The sequence below is a fragment of the Lepisosteus oculatus genome, chromosome 3 (genome assembly GCF_040954835.1).
Source record: "Lepisosteus oculatus isolate fLepOcu1 chromosome 3, fLepOcu1.hap2, whole genome shotgun sequence".
Classification (NCBI taxonomy): Eukaryota; Metazoa; Chordata; class Actinopteri; order Semionotiformes; family Lepisosteidae; genus Lepisosteus; species Lepisosteus oculatus.
In genome coordinates, this window is record NC_090698.1 from 12023813 (window position 1) to 12044260 (window position 20448).

General features: G+C 41.0%; 3 protein-coding genes across 3 annotated transcripts; all 3 read left to right on the forward strand.

Annotated features, from left to right (window-relative positions):
* The first annotated feature begins 463 nt into the window (after positions 1 to 463).
* On the forward strand, positions 464 to 3831 carry LOC102692669 (endonuclease domain-containing 1 protein-like). The gene is made up of 2 exons (XM_006627336.3): positions 464 to 826; positions 2796 to 3831. The coding sequence occupies exons 1-2, from the start codon at positions 533 to 535 to the stop codon at positions 3366 to 3368; spliced, it is 867 nt and encodes a 288-aa protein (XP_006627399.1). The 5' UTR covers positions 464 to 532; the 3' UTR covers positions 3369 to 3831.
* Positions 3832 to 7167: 3336 nt separating this feature from the next.
* Positions 7168 to 10949, forward strand: LOC102692466 (endonuclease domain-containing 1 protein-like). Its single transcript, XM_006627335.3, has 2 exons — positions 7168 to 7467; positions 9075 to 10949. Exons 1-2 carry the CDS (start codon positions 7168 to 7170, stop codon positions 9648 to 9650), a joined length of 876 nt encoding a protein of 291 aa, XP_006627398.1. The 3' UTR covers positions 9651 to 10949.
* A 5197-nt stretch (positions 10950 to 16146) lies between these two features.
* LOC102692264 (endonuclease domain-containing 1 protein-like) lies at positions 16147 to 18795 on the forward strand. The gene is made up of 2 exons (XM_006627334.2): positions 16147 to 16465; positions 17592 to 18795. Exons 1-2 carry the CDS (start codon positions 16172 to 16174, stop codon positions 18162 to 18164), a joined length of 867 nt encoding a protein of 288 aa, XP_006627397.1. The 5' UTR covers positions 16147 to 16171; the 3' UTR covers positions 18165 to 18795.
* Positions 18796 to 20448: the final 1653 nt, after the last annotated feature.

Consider the following 20448-nt stretch of genomic DNA (forward strand, 5'->3'; position numbering starts at 1 on the left):
AGGACATGTAGTGGAGACAGGTCAAGTCTAGCCTAGATAGACTGATAGGAATACCCTGTGTATCGTCAAATATCGAGCACCCGTGGGCTAAATGACCCGTTTTTTTCATCAGTTTTTCCCAAGTTTTTAAAAATGACTAATATACGCTCAACAACTCCAGTGTCCTGGATTAGAGATAAGAAAGTGAAAGACAGATATTCCACAATGTTTATCATCAAATGCTGTTAATAATCAATCTTTCAACCACAGAGATCATATTCCAATGAAATGTGATTTAAAGGTTTGATCAAAGCAGCTCCTTTGAAATCGATGAAAGACTATCTCTTTGGTTTCCGCAAATGATATGAATTTAAATCTCTCAGCTATTAACGAAGCCACTATTGCAGGATAGAGGTAGATATCGAGGCAATGCTTCCTTATGTCAGAGAGGCTACTTTGCATACAGAAAATAGCCTGACTACAATGTCTTCTTTATTCTGAATGTTTCTGCAGCGGCGGGCTCTGTTCACAGCTGTGCCGCGTCCGCTTCAACATGAATGTCTTCCCCACCTCCGTCTTCCTCTTTTTCGCGTTTGACTCGGCCCTGGTGGTCTGGGCCAGCGTGGGGGACAACTTTAAAGACTGTAAGCAGTTTTTGTACATGAGGACACCGCCGGTGGGAATCGCGGACGGGAACCTGAAGAAGATCTGCCAGAGGTACAACAACAAGCCGCGGTTCGCAACGCTGTACGACGCGGCGAGACGCGTCCCGGTGTACTCTGCTTACACCTTCAAGAAATCCGACGGGCAGAAGCGGGTGGACGTCCCTTGGATGTATGAGCCTCAGGTATTGCCCTGATATATTTCACACTCCGTTTCAGTTCTCCTCGGATGTCCAGATTGCAAATCCCTAAAAACCCTTTACCAGTTCGCTAAATTAGGACCTCATTTTAAGTCCCGAAAAAGCGCGACGATACGAAATCAATCTTTTAGGGTGTGTATAGTTTACTAAAGATTAAGGGATTTACTAAAAGGCACATAAGTGCTGTCTTTATTTTGTTACTGGAAATTGTATTCTCTTCTGCAGTGGTTCTTAAGCCTGTTGTGTGGGGAGGGGCGGGTACAAGACGCGACAGATATTTTAGAATACAACTGCAAGTAAACTTAAAAAAAGTATGAATTTTTCACGTATTCCTAATATCACTGCGAAATAAAAATACACAAATTATCTCTCTTTGATTATATAGATATGATATATTGATAAGTCTGAGATTTAAAGATCTGACCTACAGTACCTCAAAGATTTTTGATAAGGTGTAGCGAGAACATACTGTACACTATCTTGTTGAATCAAAAGGTTTCAGACTGCAGTAAATGCTGCTGTTACTTCACATTAAGATACAGAGTATGAGTGTCTTTACATGTCTGATAGACGGTTAATACAGACATTCTAAAATGTTGATAAAGTATTAAGTTAAATTTTAACTATTAAAACATAAAGTGTTTGCGATGGAGCACTGCACTACTAGAAAAAAAAAACTTAAGTGGCACTATTAATGAGACACGGACATTGTCGGAATATTTCTCTTTACACAAATACACTGACAACTAATTGCCACAGCGAAAGTTTGGCTCATGTATTAGTGCTGTTTATATTATTTCTATATTATTATTCATATATTACTGCCGTAGTATTCTAGTAGTGTAGAGGTTCATTTTGTGCTTTTAATACTTAACATAGTATTAGAATCCTATCTTACAATTCACATGATATTGCCATATATTTTATATTATTCTAGTATTATAGTAGCTTATTTTGTGCTTTTAATGCTGTAGTTGCCACATACTGTAGGCTCAAGGGATCCTCAAACTCTTATTTCAATGCTATTATAACTTCACACTGAAATGAATTATATGCAGGTAAATGAACTTTCTTGCTTTGCATCCAGATCCTCTTGTCTTCATATTTTGCCTGTTCTTTTCTAAAGAGTGAGGAGTACTCTCACTCTGTAAATTTAAATATCAGATCATAGTTTTCGTTCCCTAACACTTCATATTAAGAAAAGGAGAATGAATGTTTTTACAGTACATGTCTGATAGACAGTTAATCCCAAAATTCAAAAATATTAATAAAGTATTCAGTTAGACTATTAAAATATAGAAATTATACTTTGCAAAGACCTCTTACAACAATTAAAAATACCTTCATAGAAAGGTTCAACCCAGCCATGTAGCGGATAACCTGGCTTCTTTCAGGAAACAGCTGGATGAGCTCCCTGGACCAACTGCCTTCTAGCTACCAAACAGGCTACCAGATAGGCCTCCTATTCTTAATTGTTATTACAACCCATGCATCTAATCTCATTTACTTTTAACACACTGCTTAATCTTTATCAAGTGAACATGCTCTTTTCTTTGCAACCTCTTGGTTACTGTAACTAAACTAAAAGCTGACTCACATCCCCTTAATCATAGTTCTGCTTTGTGAAAAGACTCGTTTTCCCTCACTTGGCTGAATGAGATGCTTATTATCCTGCCATTTGCTTTTGTTTTTCTCCTTCTGTTTAGCAGAAACTGTTTGTCTCTTAATTTACCACCAGCTTGAATCGTTATAAGCTATTGGGCTGGATGATACAATGATCTGAGATATTTCAGACTCGGCTTAACACCAAGTCAAGCTTTCAGATGTCTATGGACAAGGGTCAGGGGAGTGTTTTCTGTTTGGTCTGCATGTAAAACATGTCAGAACAATCGAGTGGACCATGTAGTCAGAAGGGAAAAGCTGCCTAACCTAATATTTTCCGCTGCCGTTTCAGCTTGGCTCTCCCGACGAAGGCGGGAACATGCAGGCCCTGCCCCAGGGCGAGATCGACCAGCTGATCGAGGACAGCCAGGCCGTCCTGCAGGACTACGCCGACGCCGTCCTCTACGAAAGGGGCCCCCTGAACCCCGACGAGCACCAGGCCGATAACGATGACAAGGCCGCCACTTACACCCTGACCAATATCGTGCCTCAGATCACGACCTTCTTTGAGGAATCCTGGTCTGTCTACCTGGACAAAATCAGGAAAAGGCTCAACAACTTCTGTCGGGGCAAATCGTACATCGTCACGGGAATAACCACTTCCGGCAGCATGATCCGAAGGGATCACGAAGACCGCTTGGCCGTACCCAAATACCTTTGGTCGGCCTACTGTTGCCCCAGGTTCGACAGAAACTCCCCCTATGACGTACGGTACATGTTTCCGACGTACGCTGCTTATGGGCAGAACGATCAAGTGGACAACAGCATCATCGAAGTGCCACTCAAGACTCTCGAAAGCTTCCTAAAGAACGAAACTGATTTTGACCGGAATTTCAACATTTTCTACAAAGACTGCATTTCCTGAAGCGCCGGGGAAACCCTCCTTTCCCACCGCACTGCCTTGTCTTGACCATAAGACTTTACAAACTGGACTGCGAAATAAATCAGGTTCCACTCCAGAAAGATGTGGCCATTTTGTCCTGTCGCCCACCTTCACTGCTGTCACTGGATTTTGATTTGGAGAACATTAATAAATCTCCAATTACTCTGTAACAGTTTGGTTTTGCTCATAAGAAAGAACACAATATAAAACAGTGTTCTCCTAAACATGGCCCCAAAATTGAGTCTGGGTTGGCAGCTATAGTGATATTTGTCTTTGTTAAGAACCTGCAGGCTGAGCTTTTGGATTTTCTAGTTACTGAACTACCAAATGAATCAGGTGGGCTAATACAGTATACTGAAAGATCTAATTGCTGAAAAAATAAAAGGGCCTTTATGAGTGATTGTAATCCAGGATACACATTTAAATAAAAGGTAAATGAACTCAACACTGGTCATATCTGTTTTTAAAAACATGTCCCACGGTGCATGCACACAATTTAATTTAAAATGAGAATAAATCCAGCATTTTTAATGTTACAATGTAATGCATATTTTTTAGGCTGTTTGATTTAATATTATGTCATTTTGATACAGGTAATGAAAAGAGCACCATGACCCTTAATACATTTGTTATTTGATCAGAACAGATGTCCTGTTAAAAGATGAAGACATACTGCAGCTCAAATGTGAAAAAGAACTCCATAAATTAAAGCAGTGGAAAGAAGTCCATGTCTTCAGACTTCCAACAACCATCAAACATTATTAAAATGATAATAACAACAATAGTTATTATTCATAGGCGTTATTAATTATTTCTTTAATCAGTGCAGGCTCACAGGGGATTTAAAGCCTATCCAAACGGCAGTCTGTCACAGGACACACTCACTCCCACATCAGGGCCAGTTTCCCCAGTGGCCAAATAACCTACTCAAAGGCCTTTGGACTGTGGCTCCCTGGGAATCAAACCCAGGGCCCCAGCTGTGCGAGTCGCTGCACCGCCATACTGCCTGCTCTGTAAATTGCACACTCAGAATGAAACCTGTGGTGTTAACCATTGTACTGCTGGGGGGAGGTGCGGGTGTTAGTCTCCTGTTAGATGTCGGAAGCTGTGACAATGTGTTAAAAAAAATAGACTCGCATCAGGCAACGGAAAGCAAAAGCTTAAAAGTCACTTTTGAAATGTTTTCCCTGCTTGTATTTTTTGGGCACTAAATTAAAACAACTGGAAGGCAATGTGGCTGGGGCAGCTCGTCTTTCCTTACGCTGAGAGAAATGGCCATGGTTTCACAGACAGCAGCTCCACCTCTGATTCTCTTCTACGCTCACACAAAAGGGAAAGCAACACGTCGACAGTTTTTTAAATGGATATTCCCTTTCCTTAGTGATTTTGTTTCATGTTTTGTCAACGCAAAAGCCAATAATAAAAAATAAGAGTATCACTCATCCCATATAAATGCTTGGGCTCCTGTCACTGAGTGGTGAATAATTTTGAAATTCACTCACATGCATTTTTAATTCCCTTTGATAACCTAGGGTGTGAAATATTCTTATCTTGCTGAGCTCCCTGACCTTCTGGCCACAGGACGAGAAGACTAGAACCCCAATGCGAAGTGTGAAAGGCAGATTGAGCATGGTGGTGTCATTCTTCCTAAACTTTTAATATAAACATCATTAAGCACACCCATTTGCCCAAACTGATCTCATCCCATATAAGAAAGCAGTACCAGTTAGAGCCCAATTTATTCTCAGTACTGATCAATTTAATTAAGTTAATTTGTTCCCTGGTGACTGAAAGTTACCGAATAAGCCTTTTCTGCTTTGAAGTGTACTTTTTTGTTTAATATCTTCTCTAGATTTCTAGCTTGTGTAACTTATTCAAATACAGATTGAAGATTGACATGGGAGTCAGGAGAACTTTTGTTCTTGTATTGAACGGTATGAAAACCTAATTTGATTGTGGTTAGTTTTGCCTAGGTGCTCACTGTGCGGACACATCCTCGAAATTCTAGGGTGGAGATCATGTGTGATCCTCCAATATTGTGTAAATTAATTTTTATTACTTTGTTTAACCATGGGTGGCATGGTGGATAATTGCTGCCTCCCAGCGTTGGGGCCCTGGGTTCAATTCTGGACCTGAGGTGCTGTCTGTGTAGAGTTTGTATGTTCTCACCATGTTCACATACATTTCCTGTGTGTCCTCCTGTTTCCCCCCACAGTTCCAAAGACATACTGGTAGGTCAATTGGAATCTAAAGAAAACAGACCCTAGTGTGAATGTGTGTGTGTTTATGTCTGAGTCAATGTGTGCCCTACGATGGACTGGCATCCCACCCAGGGTGTACCCAGCCTTGTGCCCGTTGATGGCAGTGACAGCCTCTGTCTCCCCTGTAACCCTGAATTGGAAGAAGTGGTTAGAAAATAGATGGATGGATTTATTAATTATATCAGAGACATCTCAGGCAAAAGCAGCAGAAAATGTTTATAGTGAGATATTCATTGCGCTAAATACTTTTTGGTGGTCGGCAGAAACTTTTTTTTCCACAGCTAAACCTGTTATAACAGTCATTCATTTCTAGCAGTTCTCACATTTTTTTTTTGCAGCCACCTTTATTCACACCCCTTCCTCCAGCCCAGCTTACTGTTGCAGCTGCCTAGTTCATTCCTCTGATCTTTGGCTAGCACTGTCTGTTCCTCAACTTGTCAAGAGAACATCAAAGTATTAAGTATGCCAGCCCTTTGTATTCATCATCTCAATTCATTGTTTTTAGAACAACTAAATGATTTACTGGAATAATTTGGGTGGAGTATCTAGTTTGAGGGAACACCAGTAGTGTCTCATTGGAGATTTGGACCCACAATCTTCCAGTTATGAGTCCAGAACCCTGACCACTGCTCCTTGTTAGTATGACTTATAAAGGAGCCAGGTGTAATGAAAGAGATTAAAAAGAGCCTTTGTGACATCTGCTGAGTTATTTGCATACATGAAAACCACATGAATGAAGCTGTTATCCCTCGGTTTGGCTTTCTAGGAGCACAGGCTTTGTCTTACTTTGTAGAAGAAATCAGTCTGCAAAGAAAAATAAAAAGAAATATCACACAAGACAAGGACGCAATTAGAATTCCTAGGCCAGCTGTGGCAATATTGTTTAAAAAATCAGCAGGAGTAGTCTTTGCAGTTTTGCAGTTTGCATGGGGAGCTGTGTCAAGTGTGTGTTCTCTGCAAGGGAAGAAGAAAAGGCGAATTCCTCACTGAAAAGGACAAAGGAAGAAACAAAATTATAGCTGTTGAGCCTTGAAATGTTCACACTGCAGTAGGGGCTCACCAGCTTCTTCTTTCTCCTTTTCAGAGTGGAATCAACTTTTACTTGTTCCTTTAAAGATAAGACATACCCTACTTCAGACATGAAGACAAAAAAATTAATATTCCACTGAAGAAAAATCAGACTCCATGTTAGGTGGGGGTTAAGTCAGAAGACTGTGTCTCTCATAACAATTCAGTTCAATGCTGGGACCCAGCACACTTTATGCCTTCTTCCAGAGGTTGATATCGGCTGTGGTATAGGCCTACCAACATTGCCGATTTTCCAGCTCAGTAATTCATCATAATGAAATAATAGAACACTGCTTGGTTAAGTCATGGGTCTGTTGTATCAGTAGTTACAGCCAATGACTCACAGGGCTAGTTTGCATACACCACAGTAATCATGGGTACTGCTGGTGTGCTTCTGCCCTTTAAGTAGGCTGGCCTCTTCTTTCTCTATCCAGAACGGTGCGGCTCTCAGCATGGATCTCTCCCACTCCGGCATCTCCCTGCTGCTCGTGTTCATCGCCGCCTCCGTGTCCGTGGTGAGGGCGAGCGTAGGGGAGACGTTCAGGGAATGCAAGCAGTTTATGTACAAGGGAACGCCCCCTGCTGGCCTGACCGATGACTCTCTCCTGAAAATATGCCAGCACTACAACAACCGTCCCCGCTTCGCGACTCTGTATGATGCCAAAAAACGCATCCCTGTCTACTCCGCCTACACCTTTAAAAAGTCTGACGGCGAGAAGCGGGTGAATTTTCCATGGATGTACGAACCCCAGGTACATTTTTTCGTTCTTTATAAAAGCCTGAAATTGGTACAACTTTTATTAAAGTCGCTTTCCCTTCTCTTGGTGGAAAGATCAATATGTATCATCATGATGAACTATAGCTAGTAAACCATTTACAGGAATATCACACCGGTTTTTAGTGTATTTTATAAACATTTATGATTATAATTAAAATGTATGTAAATTATAATTATTATTTACAATGGTTAACATGTATAATCAATAATGCCGTGGAATGAGACTCAGTAGGGTATTTTAAAAATAAAACGGGCAAGTATCCCTTTTTGACTACCTCGTAGAGTGAATTATTTCTTCATACCACATGAAGACTTAAAACAGTTGATAAAATTGCCCTTAAATGTAGCATGAATCATGATTAATTACAAAGGGTCATTATTCTTTTTGCTCTCCTCAGTACTTGTTGTACTTGCCTGTAACACACGTCACAATGAAATTCACTAATTTAAAAGGTAGTTTTTTTAAAAGGTACAATTATTTCCACTTCAATCGTTAATTAGTTAATAGTACTAGGAAGAGGAGAGAAAATAATTGTTTAAATTGAATGCATTTGGGTTTCAGCACTGAATTGAAAACACTAAACTTCAAAGCCACTGATCTGAACATTATGAATTTGCAAAGTGTGTATGAGCTCATTTTACATACTGTAGCTCCAACAGTATCTTATGTTTTCATATTTTCTTTTCCATTTTTAATAACTGTTAATAACACATAAAGAAATATATAGAATATAATTCCTCAAGGACCGTGTAATGGTTAACATTGCAGCCTTGCAGCTCTAGGGCCCTGGGTTCAATTCTGGACCAGGGGTGCTATCTGTGTGGAGTTTGTATGTTATCCCCTAGTTTGTGTGGGTTTCCTCTAGGTCCTCTAGGTGACCTCCTGCTTCCTCTCACAGTCCAAAGATATCCCAGTAGGTTAATTGGCTTCTGAGAAAAATGACCCCGGTGTGAGGGACTGTGTTTTTGTTCATGTCTGTCCTGCTTTGTGATAGACTGGAGCCCTGCCCAGGATGTACCCTGCTTTGCTCCTGTTGTCTGCCAGGATAGACTCCGGCTCCCTTGCAACCATATATTGGATAAAGCAGTTAGAAAATGAATGGATGGCCAATTTCTCAGAGCAGCACACCCTCAAGTGTGTAAATACCTTGTACTTTCTCTCACAGGCTGTGTTGGTTTGGCACCATCTAGTAAAAAAGCATAAAATCTCATCGTTTTAACAACACTTCCGAAACTACGCATCAAACGTTCACCACAGTAGGCTGTAGTGAAATCTATCTGTCCAATTCCTAATCTCATTATCCAATACCAGGTTGCAGAGGAGCCCGATTCCCTCCTGGAAAAGCAATGGGTGCAAGGCGTGGTACACCCTGGACAGGATGTTTTCAATCACAGGACACACACAGACACAGACACACACTCATATAGGGACAATTTCTGCACTGGCCTATTAATTTACTCCTACAGTATGTCTACAGTGGGAGAAAACCAGAAAACCCCGAGGAAACCCACACGAACACAGGGAGAACACACAGACAACACCCAGATAGAACATCCACTAACAAATGTTTGTGGTTTCAGCTTTCAAGTATGACCGGAACCAACAACATGCAGCCTTTTCCACGAGGAGGCAGCGAGGTCCGCATTGAAGAGAGCCAAGCGGTTCTGCAAGATTACTCCGATGCCATACTGTACGAACGAGGTCCCCTGAACCCTGATCAGCACCAGGCTTCTCCCAGTGATAAAGCCGCCACGTACACCCTCACTAACATCGTACCTCAGGTTAAGGAGTTCTATAATCGCCACTGGTCCGCTTACGTAGACAGCGTGAGGAAAAGATTTAACAACTACTGTAACGGTAAAGCCTACATCGTGACAGGCGTGACCACGTCTGGAAACACGATTCGCAGAGAGAACACGGACAGGGTGGGAATTCCGAAATACATCTGGTCCGCTTACTGCTGCCCAAACTATGACCTCAACGCCCCGTATGATGTCAGATACAAGTTTCCCACTTTCGCCGCGTACGGGCTGAACGAAGTGGTCAACAACTTTGTCACCGAAGTCTCGCCCAGAAAACTCGAAACCCTGCTGAAAAGAGAAATGAACGTCGACCAAGATTTCCAGCTGTTTTACAGGGACTGTGTCGCTGACTGAACGCCGGATCACAGCGGGTTTTCCGGCTCCGGAATGTCATTTTAGATTTTCGAAATTCAAACCCACGAAAGTTTAATTGGTACAATAATGAAAAAGAAGGGAGGAAGAATCCATAGGTCCAGTATTTCTCTTTAGTCTTAAACTCATTTTAGAACATAGAACACTGCAATGAAAAATTTTAGAAAAGTGAAGATAGTTTCGCCCCTCCCATCTTGTTTCTCTATATTCTTCACCGCAGAATATTTCTTCTTTAAAACAACTTTTTCTTCAGAAGCATTCTGAGGTATTGTACATTGATGAAACTTGTTTACAAGTAATAAGCGTGTTTGAAAAAAAAATCCACTCACCTGTTTCCTAATCATTAGCTGAGAAACGTGAAGTTGTAGACGGGTGTCTTCATTTTTTTCCCCCACTTGTAGGTTGAATGACTACGCAATAGAAACCTCAGGTCAATAGGCCTAAAACGATCAGGATCTTGATCATCACCTCGTTTCACTTCAGATAGAAGCACTGGGATCCCCTATCCAATATCAGTTTATTTATTCTATTAATTCACCTGTAATTCATGATTTCTCACGGGGTGTCAGTGTCACTGTTTAATCACACTTTCAAATTATTTCATAAATCATTAAATGTAGTTTAATTCTAGTCACTCAGCTTAAAAAAACGAGTTAGTTTGGAAAGTGTATGATTTTGTTGGTGACCATCTTCTGTTATAGATTTACAGAAGTTTACAAAACTGTAAAACTGTGGAGTCTTTCACATTAATGTAAACTTCATCATTGGTACTTTACTTGTCTACCACCTTACTTCTGCTGCCCTGATACTAAATCTATTGACCATCTACTGTGATATTCGAAGATGTGATCTTTTGCCCACAGAGAGGGCCAAAAGACTGTCTCTACTTTTGCGTATACTGTAGTAAGGCAAATTTAAAATAGTAATTTTGGAAAGTATTTTTTTAATCAAATAGTAGGTAGAAAGAGAATCAAACGCGAGCTTTGCAGATGGGTGACTGCTTGGGAAACAATCCTGAAGTTAAATTGCACAGTTGAGATTAAGACTGACTGCTTCCTTTCAGAAATTTCCCCACATCTAATAAATCCAGACTAGCACACTCCTGAAGAAACTGATTTAAGAAATCTGCTTATGTACAATATGAGTTATTTTTTCTTTCAGATATTCATATGTAATACTTGGGGTTTGTAACTACGCGGAATGTAAACGTCTTCATCTTAATCTTGCATCTGTGAATTAAAAGGCAATCTGATGGAAGCAAGGGAATATTTGCTTTAAGAAATAAAAACTCTTGAATGAAAGAAGACAAAGCCTGTTTTTTTGCGTGGATTCAGATTCAAAAGATTTCTTTATTAGAATATGGCAGCAAAGTGTACTTTTCAGTATTTCTGATCCTAATTAAGAGCCGACAGGCAGAAACTTACACACACGTCTGGATCGTTGAATTTTTACAGTCTGGATGGGCAGTCGTGGTTAAAGATGTCAACCAGGTTTCATAGGTAATTTGTTCCTAAATGTTTAATGTTTAAGAAAGTTAAAGTCTAAAGTGCTATGCACTCACTGGCCAAACTATTAGGTAGTACAGTACCATATGACTGGTGTTCTGTAAAAATGCAGCTCAATTGCCATCCTCCTTCTCTGCCAGTTGTGAAGAGCTCTGGTTTTATAGGCATCATAACCTGGGATCCCTACAGTGCTGAGAAAAGGTTTGTGAACCCCCTAGTTTGGTCCACATTCCCTTTTATCCATCCATCCATTTTTTAACTGCGGGGAGCCAGAGCCTATCCCATCAAGCAATGGGCACGAGGCAGGATAGACCCTGGACAGGAGAGCACTCCATCACAGGGCACACACAGACACAGACATGCGCTCACTCACACCCTGGGCAGTTTCTTCCAGAAGCCAGTTAACCTACCAGTAGGTCTTTCGACTGTGGGAGGAAACCACAGTGCCCAGAGGAAACCCACACAGATAAACTCCGCACAGACAGAACCCCACATCTGCAATTGAACCCAGGTCCCCAGCGCTGCAAGGCAGTGATGTTTACCACTGTTCCACTCTGCTACCCTGTTCCTTTTTATGTTAGGCCTAAAACATTATTAGTTCTTCATGGAAATAAGATTAATACCAGATGAAGATTACCTACGGTAATTAATAGTGGAACACAAAGATATAAAATACATTTGCATTATATGAACAAACTGATCCTCATGTGAATAAGCACAGTACGTGAAACTTAACATTCAGTAGTTGGTGGCACCTCTTGGAGCAGAATTGACTTTGGGTACTGTAACGAACAGTTCTTTCCGGACCCTATGCGGACGACACAATCCGACGAAGTGGGAAAACACTAGGGAAACGTCATGCAGGAATACGGGGCTGAAGACAGGGGGGCGTGTCCAAGGTGCGCTGGTGCACGGGGAAGGTGTGGCCGAGGCGAACAATCCAAAAGAGTGGTCCTTAGAGAGTATCCAAAACACAAAGGTAAGTCCAAAACCAGGTGATCCATCAAAACGCGGAATTAAAACACAAAGCCGGGTCGGAACCGGCGGACAGGGAACAGGAACGGGAACCGAGATTAAAACCTTAACGGGACCAGGCGCTTCCAGGTCCCGGACTCGCACGATACGGAAATCAGATGCAGAGCCTGGATGAGCGTCAGCACCTGGCTTTTAAGGTGGGCTGGGAATAGGAAACAGGTGCACAGAATAAAGTCTCACGTGAAAGGGCTGGAGCACCCTTAAGGAGGGGGAACTATAATCGTGACAGGTACCTGGAGACTCGACAGCTGAAACTTTGTTCTTCCTTCGTTTCCACGCAGAATAAATCTTTACTTATTCCTGCTAATTTGTTTAGAGCTTCCTGGTTCACTTCTGTTAATCTTTTCATATATTGCTGTTAATATTTTTGCCATGTTTGTCTGCCTGAAGTGAGGAAGGTACAGTATTAAGATTAGAAACTCCGCCTGTTGGGTCTTCTCACAGAAACTGATGGGTTGTCCACAGGAGTCATCACTACGTCTTACTGTGCAATGTTGAGCCATGGAGGACCTCGTTCAGACCTGCTCTGTGACCCCCAGCAGCAATGAGCTGTTCTACTGTAATCTAATACTAATACTAATCCAATACTTTAATAGCAACTCTAATCTGTGGGTCCTTCTTTTGTTCTCAGACTTGAAATTTCAGCTCAGCTGAAATATGAAATCAGCTAGGGGGCTATCACTAACATCACTCATCTTTTCATGTGTAAGTAGGAAATTCCCTTCAGTACCTTACAGCCTATTTAGTTTTCAGTTGTGCTATATCCTTTACCTCAACGTAGGCTGTGCTAAAGTTACCCAGTACAGTTAGGGTCATGACTGCAATATGAATTATCATGATATATCGGTGAGTCCCTCTCTCCAAGCTGCGTATTAGTAATGAATTTACCAATAAGGTTTTAATTTTGTGAAATTAAGCCACAGAAGTTCAGTTGAGTTCCTGCCATAGAGTCCCATGAAAGAGATAGTTAAAAAAGGTTAACCACATGCAAATTTCCCTTGCTACTTATGCCTACACTATTTTCCACACTTTGCTATGGTTTCTCATACCTGCCACTTGGAATGAAACCATGAAATGGGCCTTGATCAGGCCGAGGTGGATTAATTGGAATGATGAAGATGGTAACTGCTGCAGCTCCAATGCGATTGAAAGGCTCAGTTGGTACCATCCTTTAAAAAGTTCAGTCCCAGGTTGCATGGTGCTATCTGTGTAGAGTTTCTATGCTCACCCATTGTTCACGTGTGTGTTCCTCTACTTGCTCTGGTTTCCTCCCACAGTCCAAGGATATACTGGCAGGTTAAATGGGGTCTGTAAACTAGATCTGGAGTGAGTGTGTGTACTGTACCTAAATCTGCCCTGTGATGGATTGGCATCCCACCCAAGGTGCATGCTGCCTTGCGCTCGTTGGTTGATGGTATAGACTGCAGCTCTCCTTCAACCCTGTATTGGATACAACAGTTAGGAAATGGATGGACTGGTGGAAGTCCAGTCCCAAAACCTCACATCTTTGCAGGAACCAAAAATGTTGCTGTGTTGCTTCACATATGCCAGACATTGCGTTACTCCTCTCATCTCTACTTGAACTTTAGCCGGCAGGTTTAGTTCCAGAAATGTGCGCCCATCAGATCACCCTGTGGTCTTCTGCCATCTGAAACCTTTAACAGTTCCTTGCTTAGATTCAGCTTTTTTCCCTGTTATTATAATGGATGAATACCAAAAGTTACCACTCCTCCTCACCTTGGATACTAGGCAATGAGTAATGTAGGGTCTGCATTTACAGGGGGGTATACAGTATGGCGGGACTCCTTCTGTGCTCGCCATGAAGCCATGTTAATAGTCCTGCTTCCTTCTTATTCTTCAAAAGGAAGGAAAATGAACCACCTGGAATATCTCAAGGGATTGCCAGACAAATGACTGGGACAGAAGGAGACCACCAGTCATCTTGTCTTCCAGGAGTGTGGATTAAGGTCTTGTTATATTGAGATAAGTGTGGAAGCTGGCATGTAATGGTCTCTTCCCAATTAGAGATATCACACACAGGTTTCTCTCACCCACAGCACAGCAAGACCTTTGGTGACATGCTAATGGAGAGTGGAGCAGGATAGTGGTGTCTGGACACCTCTAGACAGGAAGTAGTGTGAAGGAGGGGGTTATAAGTGCATTGTGAAGCACTTGGCCTGAGGCGGAAGAGCATTTCAGCTTCTGTGATGATGATTCAGCCTTTTGTAGGACTCATTCTGCTCAACACTGTTAGTCTGGGGCTAGAGAAGACGAACATATAGACACAGTCAGCCTGATAGACTGGTTAGCAGCAGCCAGTGAGCTGCAGTCGGAGAACAGAACAGAGAGTTTAACAATCTGGGAACAGGAACATTAGAACCCATCAGATGATCACCGTCCAGAACTCTGAACTGCATCCGTGGACCGAGAACCATGTCATAAATGTCACTGCTATGAGAGAAACACAATAAACAAGAGATGGGCAACTCAAGGAACAGGAAGGTCACTGCACTTTCATCTGGAAGGGAAGACCAGGGGAAGAACACCAGATTCATGGAACTCAGTTTGCTATCAAGAATTAAATCATCAACCAAGTTCAGGAGGGTTCTGTTGGAATCAGCCAGTACACCCACCTGTTTTCCATGATTACCCCTACTGTAGATACAGTCGGCAAAACCAAGGGAGATTTCAATACCAAGCTTGACTAGACTCTTTATATAATCACAAAGGATGACAGATTTATTCTTCTTGAAGACCTCAAAGCCTGAGCTGAAAGAAATGGCAATCTCCGTTATGGAAGTCTAGGCAAGTCCAAATTCAAGGAGAAGCATTCCTGTCTTTACCAAATATGCAGACCATGGACTGTCAGACACACTGCTTCACCCAGAGCTGACAAAATCCCTGGTCCAAGCAGTGACACCTGACTGAGTTTGTCATTGAATGGGTTCAGATTCACAAAGATGTCCCTATTATTAGTGACAGGAGATCAAGACTACTGCGCTTATCCATTAAATTCAAAACCCCCATGATATATATTTATCTCTCAAAATTTGCCAGCATCCATTGCCCATTTCATGATGACATTTGTGCAGTAACCCTCACTCATCAATCCTTTACAGAGCCCAGAGGTGTTCAGAGCAAAATGTCTGATATAACTCAGTAAAGTAGGCACCACTACGGACAGCACAATAATTAATTTCTCAGTGCATTCCTTTGTGTAGCCATTATGCTGGTTTGTGTTGTTGAAAGTCTCATCTGAGGTGTACTGGATTCTTCCCACGGTACATAGACATACTGGTAAGTTAATTAGCTCTGTGTACCCTGCTTTGTGCCTGTTGATTGCCAATATAGGCTCCAGCTCCTCAGTGACCCCAAATTGGAAGAAGTGGTTATAAAATTTATGTATGGATGAAAATAGACAATATATTTTAAAAAAATAGTGTTGCCTATACTTAACAATGGTTTCACGCTAAGTTACAGAAAAGCTGTTAAATAGTACACTTGCCATTGTAGGACACCACAAAATATTTTTCACTGAATATTCTTTACATTCCATTATTGCTTCATAAGTGAGAAATCTACAGTATATAGTAACTTATGTTAACAGTTCAATGTGTTCTGTTCAGTGATATTAATGTGATAATAACAATTTGTAGGTTTATTGAGAACTAGTAACAAAAAATGTCCTGATGGCATTATTAATAAACGTTAGTAGACATTTGTAATAGAGACTTAAACTCATGTAAAACCGACCTGGCATTTTATCGTGTGTATTAACCTGTATTTCAATGCAGAATGAAAGACAACCCATTCAATCAATACTTTCGGCCGCTGGGAGCTACTTTGCATATAGAAGAATGATTAGGGCAAGCAAACAGTACCCACAATGCCGCTTTAAAGTTTAAGTAGTTCTGTATCTGCCCCAGGCGCTCAAGTGAGAGGAGACCTGCCCTGTTTCTCGACATGAAGCTCCCTGGCACCGTCGTCTGCCTGCTTGTGCTTCTCCGTTCTCCTTCAGCGGTCAGGGCCAGCGTGGGAGAAACGTTTGGGGAGTGCAAGGTGTTCCTGTACAAGGGGACCGCACCGATCGGACTCGAGGACCACTCGCTAAAAAAGATCTGCCAGCGTTACGACAGCAAACCTCGCTACGCCACCCTATACGACACGGTGGATCACATCCCTGTGTACTCCGCGTACACCTTCAAAAGATCCGACGGGGAGAAGAGAGTCGACGTGCCCTGGATGTACGAGCCCCAGGTACAGCGTTTTCCTCCTCAAATCTTCCTTTGTATCCAAAACGAAGCCTAAAATAACTTGCACTGTATATACCTTTTATATAAATTCTGAGAGGCATTAAAACATGTATGGTCCTTTTAAATTGTTTTTCTCCAAATAAATGCATGTTCAAATATTTTTGTAAGCATTTAAAGGTGAAAAAAGAAATAAGTATATATCCAATATATTTTGGATTTAAGACAATTTAGTCTTTCAGCCTTAATTTCAGCTGAGGAAAGAATAATTGTACTGGAATACTTATAAAAGGGCCCACGCTTTAATTGCTACAATGAAGAAAAATACCAACAATATGTTATTCTGTGGGACCTTTTGATGCCCCATTATTAGTCGTCTTGCTTATTTGCAATTGATTGTAAAAATAATTCCTCTTGATTTTAATGTTGACTTATTTTATATTCAAGGTTATTTTGGGGGGGATTTAGGGGGAAAACTACAGGCTAACTGTTTTTTTATTGCTGTCGCCACCAACAACTTGGATTACTTGAACACACAGTCAGAGCTTATTTATTATTTATATTTTTAAAAAATAATTTAAAAACAACTAATTTCTACAAAAACAGACTATTTTCTTTTTTAATCCAAGAAAATATTTTTTTTTACTCAAAGAAACGGTACATGTCTGCCTCCTGTGATGGACAGTGTCCTGTCTAGGGTGTATCCTGCCCTGCACCCATAGCTTTCAGGAATCCCCCATGACCCTGAATTAGAAGAAACGGTTAGAAAATGGATGGAAAGGGTTAAATGATTTATTTCTGTTTAACTCTCCATCCTATTATGTTTAGACTTGACCATGTGCCCTTTTGCTTAGAAATCCACACATTTCCTATTTCAGTAGTGTGGTTAGGTGCAGAAGAGAACAGCAGTCTTTTGAGGATGAGTCTGACTGACCCTCCCCTCCCTTCCATGAGGAATGAGCCATGGAGCCGCTTCAGGGAGGAAGATGGGATGGTGGAAGGGGTGTGAGAGAAAGGAGTGGGAGTCAGTCTCAGGTGTGAGATATTTACATATGTTCGTGGGAGAGTGGAATCAAGTGAGATGAGGATTGAACCTTCCTCCCGAACTCCAGACCTGTAACTTCTCGTTTCAGCTGGCCTCCTCCGCGGGGAAAGATGAAATGCAGCCCTTCCCCCGTGGAAATGTGCACCAGAACTTCGAAGACACCCAGGCAGTCCTGGAGGACTATGGCTACGCGGTCTCCTATGAAAGAGGTCACCTGAACCCAGACCAACATCAGGCTGAACCTGCTGACAAGGCTGCCACCTACTCCCTCACTAACGTTGTACCACAATTCAGAGAGTTCAATATTGGGCAGTGGGCTCAGCATGAGGACACCATCAGAAAGAGGCTCAATAACTACTGCAGAGGCACGGCCTACATTATAACGGGTGTGACCACATCAGGAAACATGATACGTAGGAATAATGTCGATAGGGTTGCCATTCCAACCTATATGTGGTCTGCCTACTGCTGCATTATGTATGACAGAAATGCCCCCTACAGTGAGAGATATAAGTTCCCTGCTTTTGCAGCGTATGGCCTGAATGACAAAGAGAATAATAACGTAGTTGAGCTGTCGGTCAAAAAACTAGAGAATTTCCTGAAAAGCATAACCTTTGTTGACAAAAACTTCCAGATTTTCTATCGAGATTGCATCCCTTAAAGACTTTGGCGATGCACTTGAGTTTCTCAGTCCCTTTTGTCTTGACCATGGCAGATGACACGAGCTGTTTTTACTGGTATGACACCCTGGTATCTAGGCACCCTCTGCCTCCTAAATTCCTCAACGCCCATTCAAAACGAAAGAGAAATATTTAGTTGGGATATAGAAAATGTATTATCCTAACAGTAGAAATATTCAGATTTATCTCACTTTTGATCATTATCAAGTTACTATAAATCACTGTTGATTAATACTGAGCTAAATTAAAGGAGAATACTTTTGTTTGTGTCTGTTTTTGAAGTGCCCAGAGAGATTTGAGAATAAATTTGAAATATTTATAGAAATATTGAAAAACAGTGTAAAACATCTAAAACTTTACAAATTCAAACGTTTTTATTTCATGGGGATACGCGAGTATGTATTTTGAGTGTTGAGAGTACAGTAATATCTTCCATAATATATTTCTACACTGTTTTGATGTCTCTGGTTTCTACTCAGTAATACACTTGTTTCAAATCCATTTTTCCACAAAATGTAACCCGAGAAGATCCTTGATTGCATTTGTCAAAATACGTTTATTTTTAACAATTTTTGTTGTGTAATCTAAGACTTTAATAAAAGTGCCGTTTACAACCACAGTTATGGTTCACTCTTTTGTGCAAGATCCTCTTTATGTAAAAGTTTGTAAGCGGGAACAAAAGATGAATATGCTAAAAGACCCCTACTATTGCTGTTCCAAATTCAATAGGATTTCTTTCAGCAAGCAACTAGTGCAGTAGATAATGTCAGGGAATTTGATTTGATACATCTGCACTTCCAGAAAGCTTTTGATGAAGCACATATGAAAGACTAATCCTCAGGCATAAAGCTGCAGCAATCCAAGGTAGTGTGCAACATTACAAAGATTTACACACAAATATAGGAAATAAAGGGTACCGGAGAATGAGCTAAAAATGGAGTTGGCTTAGGTGGGATCCACAAGGACCTGAAGACATAGATTGGAAATGATTGAAAACAGGAGACGCTTTTTTTTTGCAAGAGTAAAGCCATTCTAATGCAATCTCACCCATCCCACTCTTAAGCCTAGAAATTCCTAGTGCATTAACTGTAACCTTCTGAACTAATACGTAAAGGATACAAAGGGCATATTTGAAATAGATATATTCACGACATTGAGATGGAACTGGCTAAACCACATCTATACTAGGGGTGTTTACAGGAAAGAAGTGTTAACAGTAAATTATACCTCACATCTACTAAACTCACAATTTGAAAACTTCCCATTCGAATGACATTTCAGAGTCCCAAAGGTTACGAAGAACATTTTTAAGAAGTCATTTATCTCGAGTGCCATTTCTTCTTTTAAACCCTGATGTATTTGTTCTGTATTGTGTTATTCATATTAGATTGATTGCATACATCTGTGAAACCCACTGGATGCTTTGTGGAATTTGTGTATACAGTATATATATATATTACTTTTATTGTTGTTTCAGTGAGGCCAAAGGAAAATTTCCACCATATGTCAACAAAAAAGGAGATTCTGATTCTGAAATAAAAGCTAACAAAACCTCCCAATCTGCTCAAACTGTTAGACATTGCTCAGGAACTTTGATCAGCTAAATAAAGATCCCAAAGCAAGAGTTTTACTTTTTAAATGTGTAAATACAAATTAATTCTCGTTAAACCCTACTGATCCCAGTTATACAGTAGGTTGTGTGAGACTAGTCTGTACCATGAGCACCTGAGGCATGTGTCCTGAACACCTGAGGCCTGTGTCCCAAGCATATTGGATTTAGAGAGTTGTTTTATTACAGCAAGAGGAGACCACTGCAAATGACAAAGATGCAGAGTTTAACAGGATTAATTCATATACACACACAGATAATAACAGCTAATAATTTTTCTTTTTTGCAATGCTGTCATACAGTAAGTGCAAACCACAATTTCTGCATACTGTCTATCATATGATAAAGCTAATAACTCCTGACTGTCAGTTGTCAAAGGATCCCATAAAAACATACGCAATGAACAAACTGAGAGCACATATCATTCCACACAGTCCTGACCTTCGTTCTGAGAATGGTTTATCAGGGGATTTAATATTTCCTTAGCTGGCCTTGATTAAAAAATGACAGTGGCTTCAGAACTATCTTCATAACTTGCCCACATATATAAATCTTGCACCAAGGTCTATGCTTCATGCATTTCTGTCGCACCCTTCCACTTCCCCATCTATACCCTCGTAGCAGCTCATATTACAGATTACATACATATTTAATTC

Bases quoted from the DNA above. Each gene is read 5' to 3' on its own strand.
- LOC102692264 (XM_006627334.2), top strand. From the start codon at position 16,172: ATGAAGCTCCCTGGCACCGTCGTCTGCCTGCTTGTGCTTCTCCGTTCT. The intron at 16,466-17,591 runs GTACAGCGTTTT...TTCTCGTTTCAG, and splicing joins CCTGGATGTACGAGCCCCAG to CTGGCCTCCTCCGCGGGGAA.
- LOC102692466 (XM_006627335.3), top strand. From the start codon at position 7,168: ATGGATCTCTCCCACTCCGGCATCTCCCTGCTGCTCGTGTTCATCGCC. The intron at 7,468-9,074 runs GTACATTTTTTC...TTGTGGTTTCAG, and splicing joins CATGGATGTACGAACCCCAG to CTTTCAAGTATGACCGGAAC.
- LOC102692669 (XM_006627336.3), top strand. From the start codon at position 533: ATGAATGTCTTCCCCACCTCCGTCTTCCTCTTTTTCGCGTTTGACTCG. The intron at 827-2,795 runs GTATTGCCCTGA...CTGCCGTTTCAG, and splicing joins CTTGGATGTATGAGCCTCAG to CTTGGCTCTCCCGACGAAGG.